Here is an 18,712-nt window from a genome sequence, read left to right on the forward strand (position 1 = left end):
TGCTTCTCAGTGCATTTGCTCCTGACCATTCCTGCCTGCCCTCTTCCTACGCTGTGTAATCATGGCAAGCATCTTTTGACATTTCTTGGGAATTTTACATAGTAATTTTGTTGCAGCGTTGAAATCCTCTTGCATGTCAATCTTTTTAAGCTGCGCAGGTCCACCTTGTTGGAGGCGTTTTGGTTTGTAGGGTTTTTTTAATGAAAATATTTCTAATTGAGAATAATTAATTTTTTTAAGTATTTTTATTACTGTATTTATGGTAGCCACACATCTTCTAAGGAAAATACATTTTTATAAGTACCTCATGCATCAGGCCTTTTCACGATTGATGTGAACAGTATGAAAGAGGAAAACAAGATTTATGCTGTCTCTTCAAAACAAAAGAGCATAGTGCAGCTCTTTTTTAAAGCCTCTTTTTAATGGGAATTTTAAATGAAGATAAAAGATAGTCTTTCTGAATCTTCTGAAATGATGTCATTTGTCTTCTGGGAGGCTGCTTCTACTGTTTTGCTAATGTGCAGTATATTCTATCTAAACAGAAGATCTTATCTGTCATGGTATGAGGAGGTTGATGGAATATTATTTTTACGTGTTCTGCTGTGTTCTGCTAAAGGTTACAACTGATTCACTGCCTTTCCTTCTGCCTTGCTGTAAAGCACAGTGGATCAGGCAGGACACTGGAATCAATGACTTTATATCTGAAGGGGTTTCTTAATGTTTCAAAGAGTTTTTTCACTTTGCACAGTGAAATTAGGAAATGTGTTATTAACAAAGATGGAACAGAGATACATTTGCTGTTGCATTTTTTGAAAGTGTTGATATTTTAAATGAAATTTATGTTCAGTTTCTATATGAAATAAATGGTTTGGGTAGTTTAACAAAGCAAAGGCATTATTTAATGACTTAGTCTGGTGCAGACTGATGTTATACCCTATGCATTCAGATTCTGCTGTGATGAGCCCACTATAAATGTGGGAGGTGTTACCTGAGGATATTTACCCATCAAGAATCTCCTAAAGGAAGCAGCTGATATCCAACCATCTAAATAACTAGGTGTGTTAGTTGCCCTCATTCCCTCAGAGGTGGTGATACAGTGCAGGTAGCAGGATCAAGCCTTAAACTGTTATCATCATCTCTAATTCCCAGCATTATATTCCAGTAATAATAAACTAGATTAAATGCAGTACAGCTAATATTTGATTTTTGGAGAAAACCCATCCCTTAGCACTCAGCTGGAGTATTTGGCTGGAAGCTAAATAAATCATAGAATCATATCCAGCAAGGCGTGTGATCTCAGTGTACTGGAGAGGAAGGAAAAGAGTAACAAAATTAATCTGTCCCAGTTTAAAGCAGTGTCTCTTAAAATCCCTCAAGAAAAGGCTTTCCCCCACAGGTGTATAATTTTGTCTGCAGCCTTTACCCCCAGTTTGAAACTGGGTGTTTCTCTCAGATGTGTTTCAGCTGCCAGTGAAACCCAGGTAAGGGTGTGATGCTTTTGTGAGAGCCATCCCGGTGCTGCCCTTCCCTTGTATACAAACAGCTCTCCTTAACGTTGACTTCTACATTTTCAGTGCAGGCAGAAACATTCTAATTCCTATAAATGGGAAGGTTTTTCTGGAATGTCACATTATTGCATATGGGGAGGAAGCAGGTAGGTGGGAGGAGACCCTGGGCTATACCAGATGTGTAAATGTTAAATTTCTGGGAGTGCTGCAAGGGAATCAAGGGGGATTCAGGCCGCTGGTGCCAGCCTTGAAGGTCACATTTGAGGTGCCAGCAGCAGCTGGGTCCTGGCTTAGCTGCAGCCCTGTGGCAGAGCTGAGGCCACTGGGGGTCAGTGCTGTTCTGCATGAGGCAGCTGAGGGATCATCACAGACCTTGGAACTGGATTTGGTGCTAATTAGGTGAGCAAAGATGTAATTTATAGTGAAAATGACGATTGCATCAAAGCTAAGCAAGTTAAATACACAGCTTTTCTTAAAGCTCTTTGGGGAAAATGGTTTTCTCTTTGCTTCCTCCAGAAATGAATAATCACTGTTACCATCTGGAAAATATTATTGTAACTTTTCTAGTGCCAATGTCCAATTCCTGTGCTGACTTGCTGCCCTCATTCCAATTGTACAGAGGTTGCTATGACTCAGACACATCTTTTATGGGCCAGTCTCTCTTGGTTGTCAGAATTTAAGAAGGAAGAATTTAGAAGAATTTAGGAGGGTAGTGCCTGACTGGCACTTCTCTTTGCTGATGTAGTTTTAGAGACTGTTTTTGCATTTTTGTTCCCACACTGTGGACATACAAATCTCAATTTGTCATTGGTAGAAATCACTTTAATACTGAGATAAATATCATTGTCACTTTGAAGGGTTTTTGCCCTTAATAGAACCTGTTAATATGAACAGTATTAGAGACATGGAATCTGTATTGTATGAAGTTTTACTACACTGAAAGGTTAGAAAGCTTAGCATGTTAAAGAAATCTGAGAAAATGTTTGCAAAACAAAACTATAATTTCCTATCTACACAAATTAAAAGTGATTGATCAAGGTCTGTAAATCATACTAATGTATTTTTTATTAAAATAAATACACTAATACAATAATTGTATATGATAGCTTTGTATCAGCTTGACTGTCTACTTTAATAGCAGAGTTACATCCTTATATTTGGGGATATAAATATTTATCCACCTCTTTTTAGAGGTATACAAATGTCTAAAATGCTTTGTAAATTATACTATTGTATAACTTTGTAGTGATAATAACTATGATACAATCACACTGCCTAATCAGAATCTTATTTAGATGTCTAAATTCAGAAGATAATCTTCCTAGTCTGTCTGTGTAAGAAGTGAAGAAAGAGGTTCCTGCTTTTCGTGGCTCCCTGGAGGATCCAAACTGGCTCAAGGGATTTGGCCCAAGGAAGAACTCAGCTCTTCCACAGCCTTGAGAAGGTCTGGGACATAAATCAGCTGATGAGCTGCTCTTAGCTCTGGAGGGGATGAGCAGGACTGGAATCCTCAGTCCTTAGCACCTCTAGGCAAAACACAAATCTAACAACACTGAGAGCAGCTGGCTTGAATGTTCATGGCACCATTGCCAATGCCTTGATTGCTGATTTGGAAATCTTGCTTTTACAGAATGGACTTTGATGATGAAGATGGGGAGGGGCCCAGCAAATTTTCAAGGTGAGCATTTACAAAGCAGTTGGCCAAATCAGTGATTTCTTTCAGTGGGGAAAGACAGCTCATTACTGATGTTTGAAAATCAATATAAATACAGGTGAAGAACTTGCCAATAACTCAACTCAAATATTAGTTACTCTTTTTATCAGCTCCCTCTGAAAATTAGGCATTCTGGCAGAAACCTGCCTAATGTAGTTATTGGCTTATAAAGCTGACAGCCTGTGTGTCACAGTTTCACTCTGCAGCTTTATCAAATGAGAACTTGTGATTTTTAGCTTATTATTTCAACTGCTGTAGATGGACTTCAGTTGTTTGACGTTGCTGAAGTTGTCTTTTGGCCACTGAAAATGAAATTTCATTTCTGATTTATTTCAGATGTTAATTGCTTGTTAAGACAATTTGACAGATCATAGAGGTGGATTGTTTTTTTAAAAATTAGTGAGCTTTATGTTATGTACCATTAGGTGTAACTGAATAGTAAAAATTGACCAAAAATAGTAAAAATTGACCAAATTCACATGGAATATTCAAAGCTAGAAATAAACAGTAAAGCCTCATTGCCATTTTTTCACTTTTTCTTTTTTTTTCCTGGTCACACTGTTTGCATTTTTTCATTAGAAACCAAGCAGATGCAGCGAGGGGTGTAGATAGTTTGAGGCCTGTGGGTAACTGCTGATTATCCAAATTGTAATTGCAGCTCTGTAGCAGCAGCCATGTTGCAGCACAGCTGTCACTGTAGGGTTTAACAGGGTCATTCCAGTCTGAAAGAGTAGTGTGCTGAAGATCCACTGTGACACCATATCATCATTTACTGGACAAGACCAGCAGTGCTTTTGTTTGGTTGATGTCATTTACAGAACCAGTCCCTCTGTTAAAACTGGTGATTTGAGGGCTTGGTCCTAATATTTGCTAGAAGACACATATTAAGGGAACAAGATTTGTGAGGAATGGGACCTGATCTGTGCCTGCACAAGCATCAGGGTTTTTGAGCACACTGATACCCATGTTGTTGGTCCTTCCCCATTCTGGTTTTGGCCTTTCAAAATTTGGTGGTGGGTTGAGCCAGTAATTCTATTGCTTTTAATGGAGAGGTATGCTGTGCTGTGCTTAGACTCAGTTGATTTTAGGTGTCAGATCAAAATCTGATATTTAAGTCTTAAATGCTGTATAGACCCCAGATTGTTCTGTTTTTAGAGAGTACAGAAAAACCATGCTGAGACACCCAGGGCTACATTCAGACATCCTCTTCTAGTTGTTCCCTTCTCCAGATTGCTCACATGACTTACTCCTAGCTTGTTTCAGTCAAAAATATTCAGTTGTCAAAGAGCTGCTGTTTAAATGTTGAAGCTAACCCAGCTGGCTTTGACAGAAGTGCCTGAAGGAGCACATGTGCAGAGGTCAGCTGGGAGACTGGAAGGGAATAAGCAGTAGCTGGAGGCAATAACATCTTCAGTTATTGCAGAGAAGGATGAGTAGCCAAGGCCCAGGCTGGCAGGAGCACAGGAGTAGTGGTGTTATCTCAGTGCCCCATGGCAGGTGACACACTCTGCTTCTCAGGGCTTCCAGCTCAGCTCAGGTATCCCTGCATGCCACCCCATCTCACACAGAGCCTGTGCATGTGCTTCCCCTGTAATGTGCCCATTCCTCATTCAATTGGTCTTCTTGCTGAAAATTACTTGGCCTCAGTCTGTTCTCCAGGCAGAGTCAAGGGGAATGAAGTGGTGCTGTCACTTGAATGTTCTGAAGGTGCTGGTGTTGAACACAGCATAAAGAAATACAGCTCAAGATTTGCTTTGTCTTCACTGTTTGAATGAGGAACTGGCATAGGTGGATTCCTTAAAATTCGTTTTAATTAATTTCAGACAGGAAAAAAAGTAAAAGTTCATTATTGATTTGTTAGAAGAGGAAAGCATGCTCATTTAGGCTGTATGTATTACTTTTTTAGCTAATACATGGGACCTTCATAGGCTGGCTATTGTAACAAATTACATCATTTTGGAAAGATGTAATTCTAATACAAAATCTGATTTAACTGTTCCTGAGCAGTTATAGTCTTCACTTCTAGAAAAGCCATTACCTTATTTTTGTGTTTTCCAAAACCTACATTTTGTGTTTTGGAACTAGCAGTTCCGTTTCAAACAAATGAGTCTTTCCATAACTACACTAGCAAAATCCAATTTCAAATGATTAGTGCATTTTTTAGGAAAGAGAAAGAAGAGCAGCACTTCATTTTTTACCGAAATGTCACATTGCTGCCTGTCTTTGGGACAATGCTTCAGAAACAGTGAAGGTTTAGTCCCACAGGACAAAAGTCCCATTGGTCTGGGTTTCCTCCATAAAGGTGCTGCTCAAACACCACACATACCTGCCTGGGCATCCAACTTCTGTTGATTTGAGTAGGAGTGAGGTGCCTGTTTACTTCTAGGGAATTAAGCCAGTTTAAATTTCACTTCTATTTACCCAGCAGTTTCACCTGCCTGCCTTTTGCCAGCCTCCAGCCAGTGCAGTGTCTGTACCTACAGAACTTTTTCCCTTACATAAGACATCGCCCTTCAGCCATGTCTCTGCCCTCCTGTGTTATCTGTAGACCATCAGTGCCCTCTGCTGAATGGAGGGAGCTGTGGTTGCAAGCTGGAACGGATACAGCCCCTTCACTTCCAGCACAGCAATGAATATTTCATGGCCTGCTGTGGATAAAAGCTCACTGGTGTTTTCTGTACTGGTGCTGCTTGTTAAGTTTCCCAAGAAATCAGTGTATGTCAAAGTGTTTGCTTAAATCCACTGAAATGTGTCTTCTTTTTTTTAAATATACAAATGAAGTTTCTGAATTGGCATGGCTTGGATCAGGCTCTGTGTTTTCTTTGCTGTATCATTCTCATTCCCTTGTTTTTCTTGCTGTTATTTGTAATAGTTTGCAGTTTTGAATTTTTTGCTTTCTGCTGTGTGTTGGCTATCACTCAATGCATAACCCCTGTTGATTGATGTACTATCTTTTGTTTCTAGGTATGATGGTGATCAAATCACTGGTGATAAGGAAAAGTTTGCAAGGTAGGCGTGTCCTGTAGAGGTCTTCTGCTGAGAGAAAAGAGGGGGATGTTCGTGTCCAAAAAACCTCAGTACGTGTGCCTTAGCTTAGAGAGATGGTTATTCTGTTTTAGGTGGGATGATGATCAAAGTAGTGCTGACACAGAAGGGAAAGGTAGGAAAAAGAGAAGTCAAATATGGTTTGCCCCCTTTTTTCTTTTATATGATGCTGTTCATACTGATCTTTTGGCTGTTCCAAAACTGCTTGAAGTACAAACCCATAGTGGTTTTGGATCAGTTCCCCTGTATCCCAAAATTTAATGTCCCTTTGTAATTTCTGTATAAAAACAAGGTTAGAAATTACAGAATTAGGACATCATTCTGTACAGGTTTGTGAATGCCAGGGTTCCTAGGACGTACACTTTGGAAGAGCAGCACAGCCCCTCTTTTTCCTTTAAGGCTTTAAATTTGAACTAGTTTCAGGAAACTTTTGGGGTATTGTCTGCTTGAACATTTCCACAGCCAGTAGATTAACATGCTGTTACTTTCTAGCTTTTAAGATCATAAATGAAGTGGACTATTGGGATACTCCTTTTCTCTCAGGAAGTTTTACAGTCTCTTTGTTTAGTCTCTATAATGGTTGTTTTCAGTGTCCAGAAGTACTAAAATACTTGAGTGGTAGACAATGTATTATGTACTTAGAAGTGTGAAATGTATGTTGAATCTGTCTGTTCTTTGTCTCTCTCTCTTTTTTTCTTAACCACCGCTTCTGTGAAAATGCTGAACTTAGAGCAAGCTTTCATCATGTAAAAATGCTTTTATCTTCCCTGTGTCCATATTTATCTGCATGTACCAGCTGGCATGTACACACATGTGCTCTGTGTACATGTGCACTGTCACACCAGCTGTGGGTGTGACCCAGCTCCCCCTGTTCCCTCCTACATCTGTGCAGACCCACACCGGGGCTGTTCCTCAGCCAGCTGAAATGAAAAGTTCACTATTACAGTGTCCTGGACTGTGACCTCAGGCAAGGCTTGGCTGTAATTTACTGAGCATAGCTGGATTTTCTGCATCCCACAGTAAGCATAGGAATAGTAACTCTGCATGTAGCCCTAACAAGTGTTGTTTCTGCAGACTGTGCCTCATGCATGTAACACCTGTATGTGCAGGGGCAGGAAAAAGCAGGGCAAGCACTTGCATTCCTCTATTTCAGGAAGCAGCATACAATTCTTTCCTGCATTTTAAGAAAAGACTTGATTCCTAAAAGTATCCAAAAAGTGTGCCAAGCCTAGCTTCTGCTTTCATGGTCAGTCTTCATAGCAGTCAGCTCCTACGAATGTTGCAGTTTCTTTTAATGTTGTGTTATCACATCAGTCAATGCTGGTGGACTCTCCAAGTGATCACCTCTCACATCTTGTTGGATCAGCCAGCGATCCCACAAGACAATGCCATGCACAGCTCATTGAAATCAGTGGAAGATGCTGCTTTGACAACTGAAGCATCATCTACCTGTCGTGTACTTGTATTTAGCTGCCACCTGACAGGTACAGTATGAGAAGAATAAGTGCTGGGCACTGAAGCATTCTAGGTCCATTTGGACCATTTCAGATGTATATATGGGTGTGATTCATTAATACTTATCAAGCAGTGGTGATTTCCAGAATGTGAAAACTGAACTCTGAGATGTTTATTTCTGAAAGATTCTGGTGGGTGTCCATTTTGGGATTTCTCAAATTTGACTCACCACCTCAGCCATATGATTTCTCTAAAGGATGAGAACATTGCAGCCTAGCCCAGTTTGGGGCAGCATCAAGTACTGTCATTGTTGCTTCCCTGCTGTGCTAAATCGTCCCTGAACATAAATTCCGGTCTATGTCTGACAAGCCAGATGTTTACTTGCTGTCTTTTGTACTTCATTTATTTATTAGAATTTTTTTTTTGTATGTAGTGTTATCACTTATATGGTCCCAGTGCTGCAGTCTGATCCTGCAGGCATGTAGTAACTCCCTGCAGGGATGTGGGGTGTTCCAAACAGCATCGTTTGGGATCTGTGTTGTCACTGAGTGGGCTTTTTTCATAAGTCAATGCTGATGTTTCCTGCTGACCTGATGCAGTTGTTAGTGAGAGGTTTCCTCTAAAGGACACCTTTTATGAGAAGCTGAGAGATGCATCAAGCAAATCTGGGAGTTTGATTGGAGTTGGCAGATGTTAGCTCCTCACATATTTCTACTTCATTTTTGTCCTTAAACCAAAGGAGATTAAACTGTTTAAGAGATTAAGGCCACAAGCCAATAAATAGAAATACAGGTTCTTTTCACAGCTATGGACAAATCATATTTATCTGTCTGTGGCCTGGATTTTCTGTCTGTAAACGGAGGGATAACAGTGGTTGGCTTTGTAAAGCACTTTGCTCTCCCGGGGTGCAAACAGCAAAACAAGTGCGAAGCATTATGATTCATTACCTCCAATTGAGATTCTTACACTGCTCACATCTCTTTCTGTTGCTTTGGTGTTTCTTTAAATGCTCAGGGAGAATCACAGTGAGATTGAGAGGCGCAGGAGGAATAAGATGACCCAATACATCACGGAGCTGTCAGACATGGTGCCCACGTGCAGCGCCCTGGCTCGCAAGCCCGACAAGCTGACCATTCTTCGCATGGCCGTTTCCCACATGAAATCCATGAGGGGCACTGGAAACAAATCTACTGATGGAGCTTACAAGCCTTCCTTTCTTACTGAACAGGTAGAATTTACAAAAATGTTGGTTTTCCCTGTTTTTTTTTTGGTGTTAAAAGGCATAGAGCCTCAGCTTGATCCTGCACAGTAGTGTAGCAGCTAGTACCGGTATCCAAGGTGTGAATTCAGACAGTTTTCTGGTGACTGTTTGGACTTGATCTTAACACTCTGACAGATCTTTCTTTTTGGAGAAGCAAATTGGCATTCTTACCATTGAGATCTGTCCATCTGAAAAACAAGTTACTCACTGCTTTGCAGAAAGGAATTTTCACCTTCAGATCTGGCTTCTTCCCATCCTAACAGAGATTCACTAAAATAAGTAAAAATTAGTCTGGAAGTACCTGCCTTTCTCTCTGGGGATTAGAGGAAGGTTGAAAACATCATTTGTCTTAATGCTGGAGTTCCCAGCAGCTGAACTGAGCAGAGATGAATCCCATCTCTACTGGCCAAGGTGCTTCTTGGTTACGTTTTTGATGGAAGGAGGAAGATGCACCCAGTGCTTGAAGGAAAACTGTGTTTACTGAGCACATTGAAAATTCCTACCACCTCCATTATATTTGAAGTCCTATGGGTGTAGTGTTCATTTTTGTGGTCTGAAGTGATTTAAGCACTTACACATGGAAGTTATGGCTGGAGGCAATGCTTCTTTCTCTTAGATAAACAGCAGCTGCTGCTGACCCCTCAGTGCTCATGACTGCTTGTTCCAGCTCTCCTGGATTGTGTTTCTGGAGGGACTGTGCCATTCTGCTGGTGGCACACCCTAGTCACTTCTCATTACAATTTTTTTTTAATCTTGCAGAATTACAGAATTTGCTTTCATCATTTTTAATAATGTGCAAAACTGATTATACCATCCTCAGTATAGCGTGGCCAGCTGTGCTATGAGGTTTGTTTTTTGTTTAGTCAGTAGTTCAGGATCAATGTGCTTTCTCTATAACAAAGCAGCAGAAGTTGACAATCTGTTGAGTGTTTCTTGAGATGAGTTATCAATTTCTTAGTAGTTAGCCAGATTTTTATCCTCACCTTACCAGCTAATACCTACCACTGGAACACTAACCCTGCTGAGACATCCCACCTGGAATGGGACTCCATGTTTGAGTTCCAGGTGCAGGATCTTAACAAGCTCTGGTGGTCACTGGAGCCACCAAGGCCTGTTCAGGCTTCTTTTGCAGGAATTGGAGTGGTAGTTGTCATCCTTTGCTATGAGAGATTTTCAAGCTCTGTTAAGGAAAGGGAGTATTTCTGGGTGATGCTGAGGCTTCACACTCACAGGCTGGAAAACCTCCAGAACCTTCTTGTGTAGTGGCTCAGGGCCCTTAATGGAAGAAGAGGCTGGGGATTCTTTCCTAATTTCCATTACACTTTCTGCCTTTTATCTGGTGACTGTTTAATTTACAAACAGAGCTCATCCTGAGCAGGAGCAGGGAGAACCAAACTAGAAAGTCTTATTGCTTTCTTTCCAACTAAATTATTTAGAATTTTTAATTAAGGGATGAGTTTGCCATGAGTTAGAGCTGTTCATTTCCTCTGTTTGTACTCTGAAATATCTTTTTATTTTTTAATGTTAGATGCCTGTCACAGATTATGCAGTGAGTATTAGTTGTTTATTTTCCTTAAGTGCATGGAGATCACCAGAGGAAAGGCAATAACAGAAAATAAAACGTTGTTTGTTATTGAGATGGGCAATTTATGCCTTGCTGCAAGTTTGTGTTGTTACATCAGTGAAAATTTCTCTCTCAGTTTTGATCAGCTAGTAAGATCACAAGAAAACAATATTTTCTGACAGTGACAGATGTTATATTTAATTCCTTTTCCTTGCTGGCATTCTAATCAAATCCTTTCTTTTGAAGGAACTGAAACACCTTATCCTGGAGGCTGCAGATGGGTTCCTGTTTGTAGTTGCAGCTGAGACGGGAAGAGTGATCTACGTGTCAGACTCGGTGACTCCCGTGCTGAACCAGCCGCAGTCGGAATGGTTTGGCAGCACTTTGTACGAGCAGGTTCATCCAGATGATGTGGAAAAGCTGCGAGAGCAACTGTGTACATCTGAAAACTCCATGACAGGTCAGAAACGGCTGATGTGTGCCTCTGGGTGTTCAGGATCCTGGAGAGCTTTTCCTGGCATTCAGAGTGCCAGGTGTAAAAATCTGGTTGAAGTGAAACTCCGCTAGATTAAATTGTGTTTTCTTGCAGGCAGTACAGTAATGTAAACCTTCTTTTGAGTGACTGCATTTTGCTTCCTATTCATTGACTTCAGTCAAACCACCTTCACGTAGCCCTGCATTCAAACTCTGGTTTGGAATCTGGATTGTTCTCAGGCTTGGTCTGGAAATCTAGATTGTTTTCATTTCATCCTCAATGAACTTGTGACTTCTTTACAAGTATGTGTTTCTTTGGAGCAGTGTTTAATTTGAAGTCAAAAATCATACCTCAGACTTTTCTGTTTTCATACAAGTTCCTTGTGGTTTGCTAATTGGAATCTTGAAGGGAAAAAATCCAGTGTTTGGCAACTAAAAATATACTGGATTTTAATCATGAGGCTCCTGTGCAGTAGTGTAAATTACCTGAAAGTTGATTACCTATCATGTTGCATGTAAAACTAAACCATATTCATATCTACAACTCTGACTTTTACAGTTATTCATGCTCAAAGCTACCAATAGGAACCTACCTTGTCTTAACAGGATATGTGTATGGTACAGCTGTGAGAATTAGTTAAATCCAGTGGTAACTCAAACTTGGAAAGGAGGAAAGTTCTCTTTTTATTCTTCACGTATTCTGTTTATAGCTGAAGGGAAAAATGTAGGGGATAATATTCAAAAAACCCCTGATCCTTGCAGAAGTCACATAATTTCTCTTTGCTTTAGTAGTTAAGATTTCTGACCTGGTTTGCTGGAAGTTTTGTTGTGTTTCATAACTCAAAGGACAGCGATCCAGTTTTGAGTGAACCTGCACACTGTTTACAGCTTCCATGTCAAAACAGTGCCAAATTCATGATTTCCTGTGGTTTGAATGTGATGTGGTTTTGGCAGAGCTTTTGTCTATTCAAAGGGGAAGCTCAAAGCAAAATTCTGTGGTGAAACTCCAGATGGAAAGGAACCAAGTGAACAGTTAGGGAAACCTGTGCAGGGCAAAACAGCTGAGTTTCATACCACGAGACTTGCAAAAGAGCACAACCTCTGTTTTTATTATGTAGCCTGTAATACATTTTAACATTCATACCATCTTGTCCAAGAAGCAATTACTCTAGTGCCTCAGTGAACAGTCATGTTTTGACTTCCAAAAGTGCTCAGTTATGGGACTTAACCTGCTCAAACCAGAGCTGGGCTAGACAAATGCAGAGCGCTTCTGAAAACCCAACTCTGTACTTTTTCCAGCCTTAGCTATGGGCTTTTCTTCTGCACTGGATTGATCTGTTGCCAGTGGAAAGAGCAGTTCAATAGTATTTATAGAGCTAAATCTTTTCCCTGACTGAATCTTTTGGAGTTGTCAGATTGACACAGAAGACCTGTAAATCTGGTGTACATGGACAGCTGAACATTTGCCCAGCATGAGGAAAGCAGGGTTGCCTGCTCAGCTTTTTAAATATTTTTGTTTTAAAGGTGTGGCTGGTGAAGTACAGTAATTTTGTTTACAAGTAGTTCTGTCAGTTTGTGGAACATACAGACCACCAGAAAGTTCTAGATTTATTATTTTAAACTTGTATTTCTTCCACTCCACAAGGTACTGTAAAATAAGAGAGGCAGTCTTCTATAAGGACTGTCAGTCCAGCCTCAATTTGTTTCTAAACATCAGGCACCATCATTCTTGCTCCTTTGAGATAGCTTTCTAGGAGAAAGGTGATTCTAGAGTCCATTCAGCCAGTTACACTTCCCTTGATGTAGCACAGGCCATATGGAGAGCAGAAGCTTTGTAACAAGTACTGAATGAAATCTTGCAGTGACCTGAAATAACGTGTGTCTTAGTGACATTTCAAAAGATGTCAAGGAGGCAAATGCATTCCCTCTAATTTGGTGTTTATTAAACCAAGTTTTCCTTGGCTTTCCAAAGGCATGTTTCATGCAGAACAAAGGGCAATGTAGAGCTTGAAAGTGATGGAAACCACAAGCCAGTCAGCTGCATCTAGAGTGTTTTTTGCTCAGAGTGAAGTTCACTACAGGCAGTAGAACATCCTCATCTCGTGGTGACATCTGGCTGTTGAGCACAGAATCTGCTTAGGGAAAAGATTTTCAAGTGAGAGTTCTGATTTTTAATTTTGCTCTCTTCTTCATTTTCTCAGGGTACATTTTCTCAATGCTATAACGTCCCCCTTCAGCCCTTGAGCTTGGGAAGGCAATGACAGCATTTTGACTCAGGAGAAACTTCACTTGCCCTGCAGCAGATCCGAGCAGTGTCCTTTGGTTGTAATTGTCTTGTTACAAGTGCTGATCATTAGTGTGGTATTGCTGGGATTTTCCCAGCACCTCTTAGCAGTCCTGCTACCCAGAGATGCTGTTCCAGACCCTGAGAACTTGGGAGGCTGCCACTGCCAATGGGGAGGGACTGAGAATAAGCCAGTGGAGGAAGCAGGCTCCTGCTCACATTTCTGCCCCCAGGAATAAGGCTGGGACTGGGGCTGTGCTCACATGAGCATTTCTTTGGCAGCCACACAGCTTATGCAATCCTCACCTCATTTCACCCTCTCCTCCTTTGGCATTTCTGTGGTACTTACATATGAGTCACATCAAGGGGTTGACCTGCTAAAAGCTAAACTAAGCTAAAACCCCTTGGTTTTGGTAGAGACAACTCTTTGGCCCACCTGATCATGGGGTTTCTCAAACTCTTGTGAGTGCTAACACCAAGGAGAAGCAGGAAGTGAATAGTTAGGAGCAGACAGGACTACAGGACCTGTAAAATATATGTCAAATTGAAGTGTCTGTTAACCATGGCCTCAACCACGTGGTGTGTTTGGGGAGTTAATTGCTTGCTCTTCCTTGAAATATTAGGATATGGGGAAGGATGGATAGTTTATATTTAATTTTGTGTCCTTGGAGACTTTATTCCCTGGAAATAGAACAATTGTCTGCTTGTTTATTGTGCATTAATTGCTAACACATTGTAGCAACAGGAAAGCTGAACTGTGAAGTGTATGAACAGTTACAAATAATCTAGAAAAGAGCAGCTGAGCCGTGATGATGGCAAAAAATTGAGCTCCCAAGAAGTTTTTATGTGCGTCATGTGCGTGATTAATCAGAATGGGGCAGATATTCAGAGTGATAATTCATTTTCCCTCTTTGTTCTTGAAAATCTGCAGATGTCAAAATAAATCACTTCAAATATGGATGAAGATCAGATCCCATGGGAGGATCCATTAGCAGAGAGCTCTTTGTGCTCAGGGTGCACTTGTGGAACTTGGGGCATGTTGGGTTCAGGTGCAGGCTCAGTCCCAGTGCAAGTGAGAGCCTCTCAGCTGCAGACAGCAAATATCTAATGGTACAGGGAACAGACAGAACTTAGATTTAAGTGTCAAAGCCACTTTTGAAGAATTCCTCTGCTACATTAGCTTTCCAAAAAATGACTGAGCAAGTACTGTAGTAGACTGTCCTTCTGTTAAAATGCAGTGTTCCAGAGCAGTTTGCAAGACTGATTTCTACAAATCTAATTCTCCATAAGTAGTTCATGAAAGAATAGAGTGATGAACACAGACAACTCTCTATGGTTGCCTGGAAATATTCCCAGTGATTCCATGATGTGTCTGAGATGCAAGATCCCTGTTCCTGCACCCAGCATCTCCAGTGGTGCAAATGGGAAACACCCAGGTTTGTTACCTTCAATTCTGGGCTGCAGGCAGCACAGCACATAGAAATCAGCTATAACATCTCCCTTCAGCCTCTGTGCCTAGGTGAGGCAGGGAGCAGCGTTTGCCATCCCACCCATGACACAAAGGCTCCTCAGGACAGTTGGGTTCTCCAGGAGTCCTTGCAAACTGTTCCAGCTGAACAGTTAGGGGGTGCTGAAAGTGCAGAGCAGTGAAAATTATGAGAACCAGAACCTCTACAGCTTTCATTTTCAAGTGATTTAAAAATGACTAAATCACTTTGCTTGCTAGCTGACAAAGATTAGTTGAGGTTACTTCTGGACAGAACTTGTATGCCAAGTTTAGTCTTGGCAAGATCTTTTATTGCCATATTTTTTAAGTGCAACAAAGTAGAACTTCATGATGGAAATGGTGACTGACCACAGCAAAAGTTGAGCTGATAGGCATCCCTTGAGAAGAAAAAAGCATTATATGACAATTTTCTGTGGTTCATGTATACTATGGAAGCATCACTCCATGCTATGCAAGCATAGCATTTGGACTGGGGAACCTGTCTCATAACATGTTGTCTTGCAGTGATGATTTCAGCTTAGGCAGTTTTCTGTCCAGCTGCAAACCCTTGTTACCGAGCAGTTTGTAGACACAGCCACAAAATCCAAATGTTGCAGATAGAGTCAAATTGTGAAAATGAGAAAACTGTTCAGCTTGAAAGAGGGAAGTGCCAGAGACCAGTGGCTCACCAGTGGAGAGGCAGAGTAAGGCATTCTACAGCACTGAACAGATGATAAATAACCATGAGAAAGAGAAAATTTGGGCTAACTTTTCTCCTCAACACATAATCTTCCTGAAAATCAGGATTGTTTGTTCTGTGAGCTGCCCTATCCTGCCATGTCTGTTTTCCAGCTCTGATTTCTGCATGATCTTTCTTAGAAGGAAGAGGATGGTTCTCATATTGACAGCCAGCCAAGTGAATGCAAATGTGTTTTGAACTCTGACTTGCCATGAATTATTTAGAACTCCAGCTGATACAGAGAAGAGCTGGATGAGACTCCCATTTGGCTTCACATAGAAAATTCTCCAAAGAAATTCAAAGACTGAGTTGAGCCATGACAAGAAACACAGTCCTGGCAAATACAATCCTGTTCTGCCTTGAATGTCATCATCAGTAATAGTAAAACTCATGCTTAATGGAAAAGTAATATATTATCAAAACAATGCATGGGTTGAGTTCTGCACTCTATTGGCAAACCACTGTATTAGTTTCTCCACATCCACTTTAAAATTGAATCAGTCTATTTATTTAAAAAAAAAAAAAGGGGTAAAAATGTCTATTGCAAGTATTTGTGCTGAAAGGTCTATACCAAAAATATGTTGTCAGAAGGTCTGTCATTTGTAGACATTAAGATACTTGTCAAAGATTGATACTTGTCTACTCAGACTCAGAGCTCTTAATACTCTCTGGGAAAAAAAATGAAAAGAAATTAAAAATCCCTTTTTTCGGGGAAGCGTATTTTTGCTAAGACAATTGACTAAACAAGAAGCTGTCTTAGAGCTCCCTTGGGACTTTGTTCTGTAGCCTTTGGTTCTGAAGAGCACATTTGTCAGAGGTTTATGCATCAGAAAGGTACTCTGTGTGTGAAGGGCTGTTTCAACTGACAGCATTTCATTTCCTTATTTATTTATTTTTTTACTTCTGTCTGTGAGCTCTTTTAAGTACATGAACCCTAAAGAACCATCTGTCTGTGAAACGTGCCCAGCCCAGCAGATTGGAAAGTCAGAGAACAGAGAATTAAAACCAGATCCCTGCATTTTTGATTTTAACATGTTAGTACAGGGTGACTGACCTAGTAAAAGTGTTGTCTCTGGGCAGGTAGGGAGCGAGTTGTATAATATTTTGTTTATAGAGAGTTAATAGCTACTTGTGCTTTTTATCCCAGCATACAACAGAGGTTTTCACTGAATGTCTGTGAAGCATCACAACCCGTAGAGTGAAGACAAGCAGGCACCCAGTAAACAACACACAGCAGAGCTGGTGGGATGGGGAGGAGAGAAAGTTTCCACAGACATGATATGTCCTGAATTCTTTTATGTCTCTGCAGAACTGTCCAAGACTTGACTCAGTTTTTTTATGGGATTTTCCACCCACCCACACATACCCACACAGCCCCCACTTTATTCCTTGGAGGGTTGGAGGCTGGAGACAGCTGTGTCAGGATTATTGTACCTGCAATGGAAGGTAACAGAGATTTCTGAAAATAGATGCTTCAGCACTGTGGTTGCCCTGAAAAAGAAGGAACAATTCTTGAAACATACTACTGCCATGTATAGAATGTATATGAGTGGTTGATGTGAACAGCATATTTTGGGTTCTAGTCTGTTTTTACTGTAGAAAAGCCCATTTTGGCAAGGCATCTTTTTGTCTTTTAAGTGTGAAATCTGGAAAGAGGTTTGCCTTGTTGTTGACAACTACCAAATCATCATGTGATACCTGTTTTTCAGTAGAGTTATGTGGTCCCACTGGCATTGCTGCATTGCTGGGAGTGAAGAGGATGTTTCAGATGTGAGACTTTCCATCCACACCAGCCCATTGCTGTGCTGTTGTTCCAGAGAAAAAGACCTGCCCATATTTTTGTGGACTGCTTGTTCTCACAGCAGGAAGGTCACAGTGCCAGCCAGAGATGGCCTTAGAACTTGGGCAGTGCCAAGCATAGGAATTTGTGGATTTTCAGCTTCAGTCTGTTTAGCCCGCAGGATTTTTACATGCAGGATGGAGGAAATGAATGTCCTGCTTCTTCCATCCCTATTCTGTTTGCAAGTAAATGATTTAGGGCAGGAAAAAAGGAAGTTGTGACTGTAGGGCATCCTAGAGTACTATTCCTGCCCTGTGGCACACTAGAGAGTAACACAGACATAAGAGGAAACAGTCTGCTCTCAAAAAATTGGTACTTTCAAATGATCATATTTTAAATGTATGGTACATTTAATCTCTCAAACATTCCAAGATAATTTTGTTTTCCTTTGGTCTTTAGGACTGTTTCTGTGGGGGGAAAAAAAATCCCAAATGCTGGGAGAAGCCAACTATGTATAAAGCAGGTCAAAAGCAACTCTTACACAAACACAGTGACCCAGTGGTCTCCCTGCTGCTGACACATTCCATTTGGGTGGATAGTACTGGAAGAAAAACCAGTGATAATAAATTGCATTTTTTAAAAATTACTTTGGTAATTATAATGGTGGTTTAAAGAGGTCAGTACATACTTTTACCAAAACAAGGAAAACAACTTTAGCCTAGTACTCCTGAGACAAACTTACTACACCTGATTAGCATTAGGGAATGCTTTTAGGGTGAATTTTCATGTGTTTGGACGTGCACATGCAAGTGGGTTTTGTGGTTGCTGTTTCTATTCAGTCTTCACCTTGAATTTCCTACTTGGAAACTGCTGCATTCTTGGGTCTGTTATCACAGATGTTGGACTGGATCACTTTCACTTGCTGGGTTTCAAGGGTGGTGGGTACTTCTTTAATGTTCAATATTTGTTCAACCTCCTCTGTTTTGTTAAACACGATGAGATATATGGAGTTAGTGGGGTTTTCCTCCCTTTCAAAAATACTGGAGTTTTACAAATACCTGAACAACTTCCTTGGTTAACACATTGGCAGTAAAACAGTCCAAGTGTGCCTGGAGGGTTTTGGCACTGGCAAACCTGCAACCCTCTCAGGTTCTTCAGTGCTTTGATGGCAACAGCTGCTGGGAGAATGCAGCTTTGACATCTGCCTTGTGGAACAGGAGCTTTCACTGTTGTGTTGTCTCAATGAAGTCAATATAAGGCACTGAAATATTTTATTATTGATGATGAGCTGTAGTAGCAGCCTAGGGAGGTGTGGGGAGGAGGGGTGCCTTGTGTGTAGGAATATTCCACCTGTAAAATTGGTTTATCCTGTGCTGCTGTCATCTCTCCATCCTTAGCTGAG

General features: G+C 40.9%; 1 protein-coding gene across 4 annotated transcripts in view; it reads left to right on the plus strand.

Moving 5' to 3' along the window:
* Positions 1 to 18,712, plus strand: part of ARNT2 (aryl hydrocarbon receptor nuclear translocator 2) — a 95,809-nt gene that overhangs the window by 27,432 nt on the left and 49,665 nt on the right. For 3 of the 4 annotated variants that reach the window (XM_077185444.1, XM_077185445.1, XM_054642015.2), the window contains exons 3-6: positions 3,139 to 3,186; positions 6,187 to 6,231; positions 8,737 to 8,950; positions 10,794 to 11,007. In XM_077185444.1, the coding sequence (XP_077041559.1) occupies positions 3,139 to 3,186; positions 6,187 to 6,231; positions 8,737 to 8,950; positions 10,794 to 11,007 (521 nt within the window). The remainder of the gene's footprint in view (positions 1 to 3,138; positions 3,187 to 6,186; positions 6,232 to 8,736; positions 8,951 to 10,793; positions 11,008 to 18,712) is intronic. The other variant, XM_077185446.1, reaches the window with a different exon arrangement.

The sequence above is a fragment of the Agelaius phoeniceus genome, chromosome 13 (assembly GCF_051311805.1).
Source record: "Agelaius phoeniceus isolate bAgePho1 chromosome 13, bAgePho1.hap1, whole genome shotgun sequence".
Taxonomy (NCBI): Eukaryota; Metazoa; Chordata; class Aves; order Passeriformes; family Icteridae; genus Agelaius; species Agelaius phoeniceus.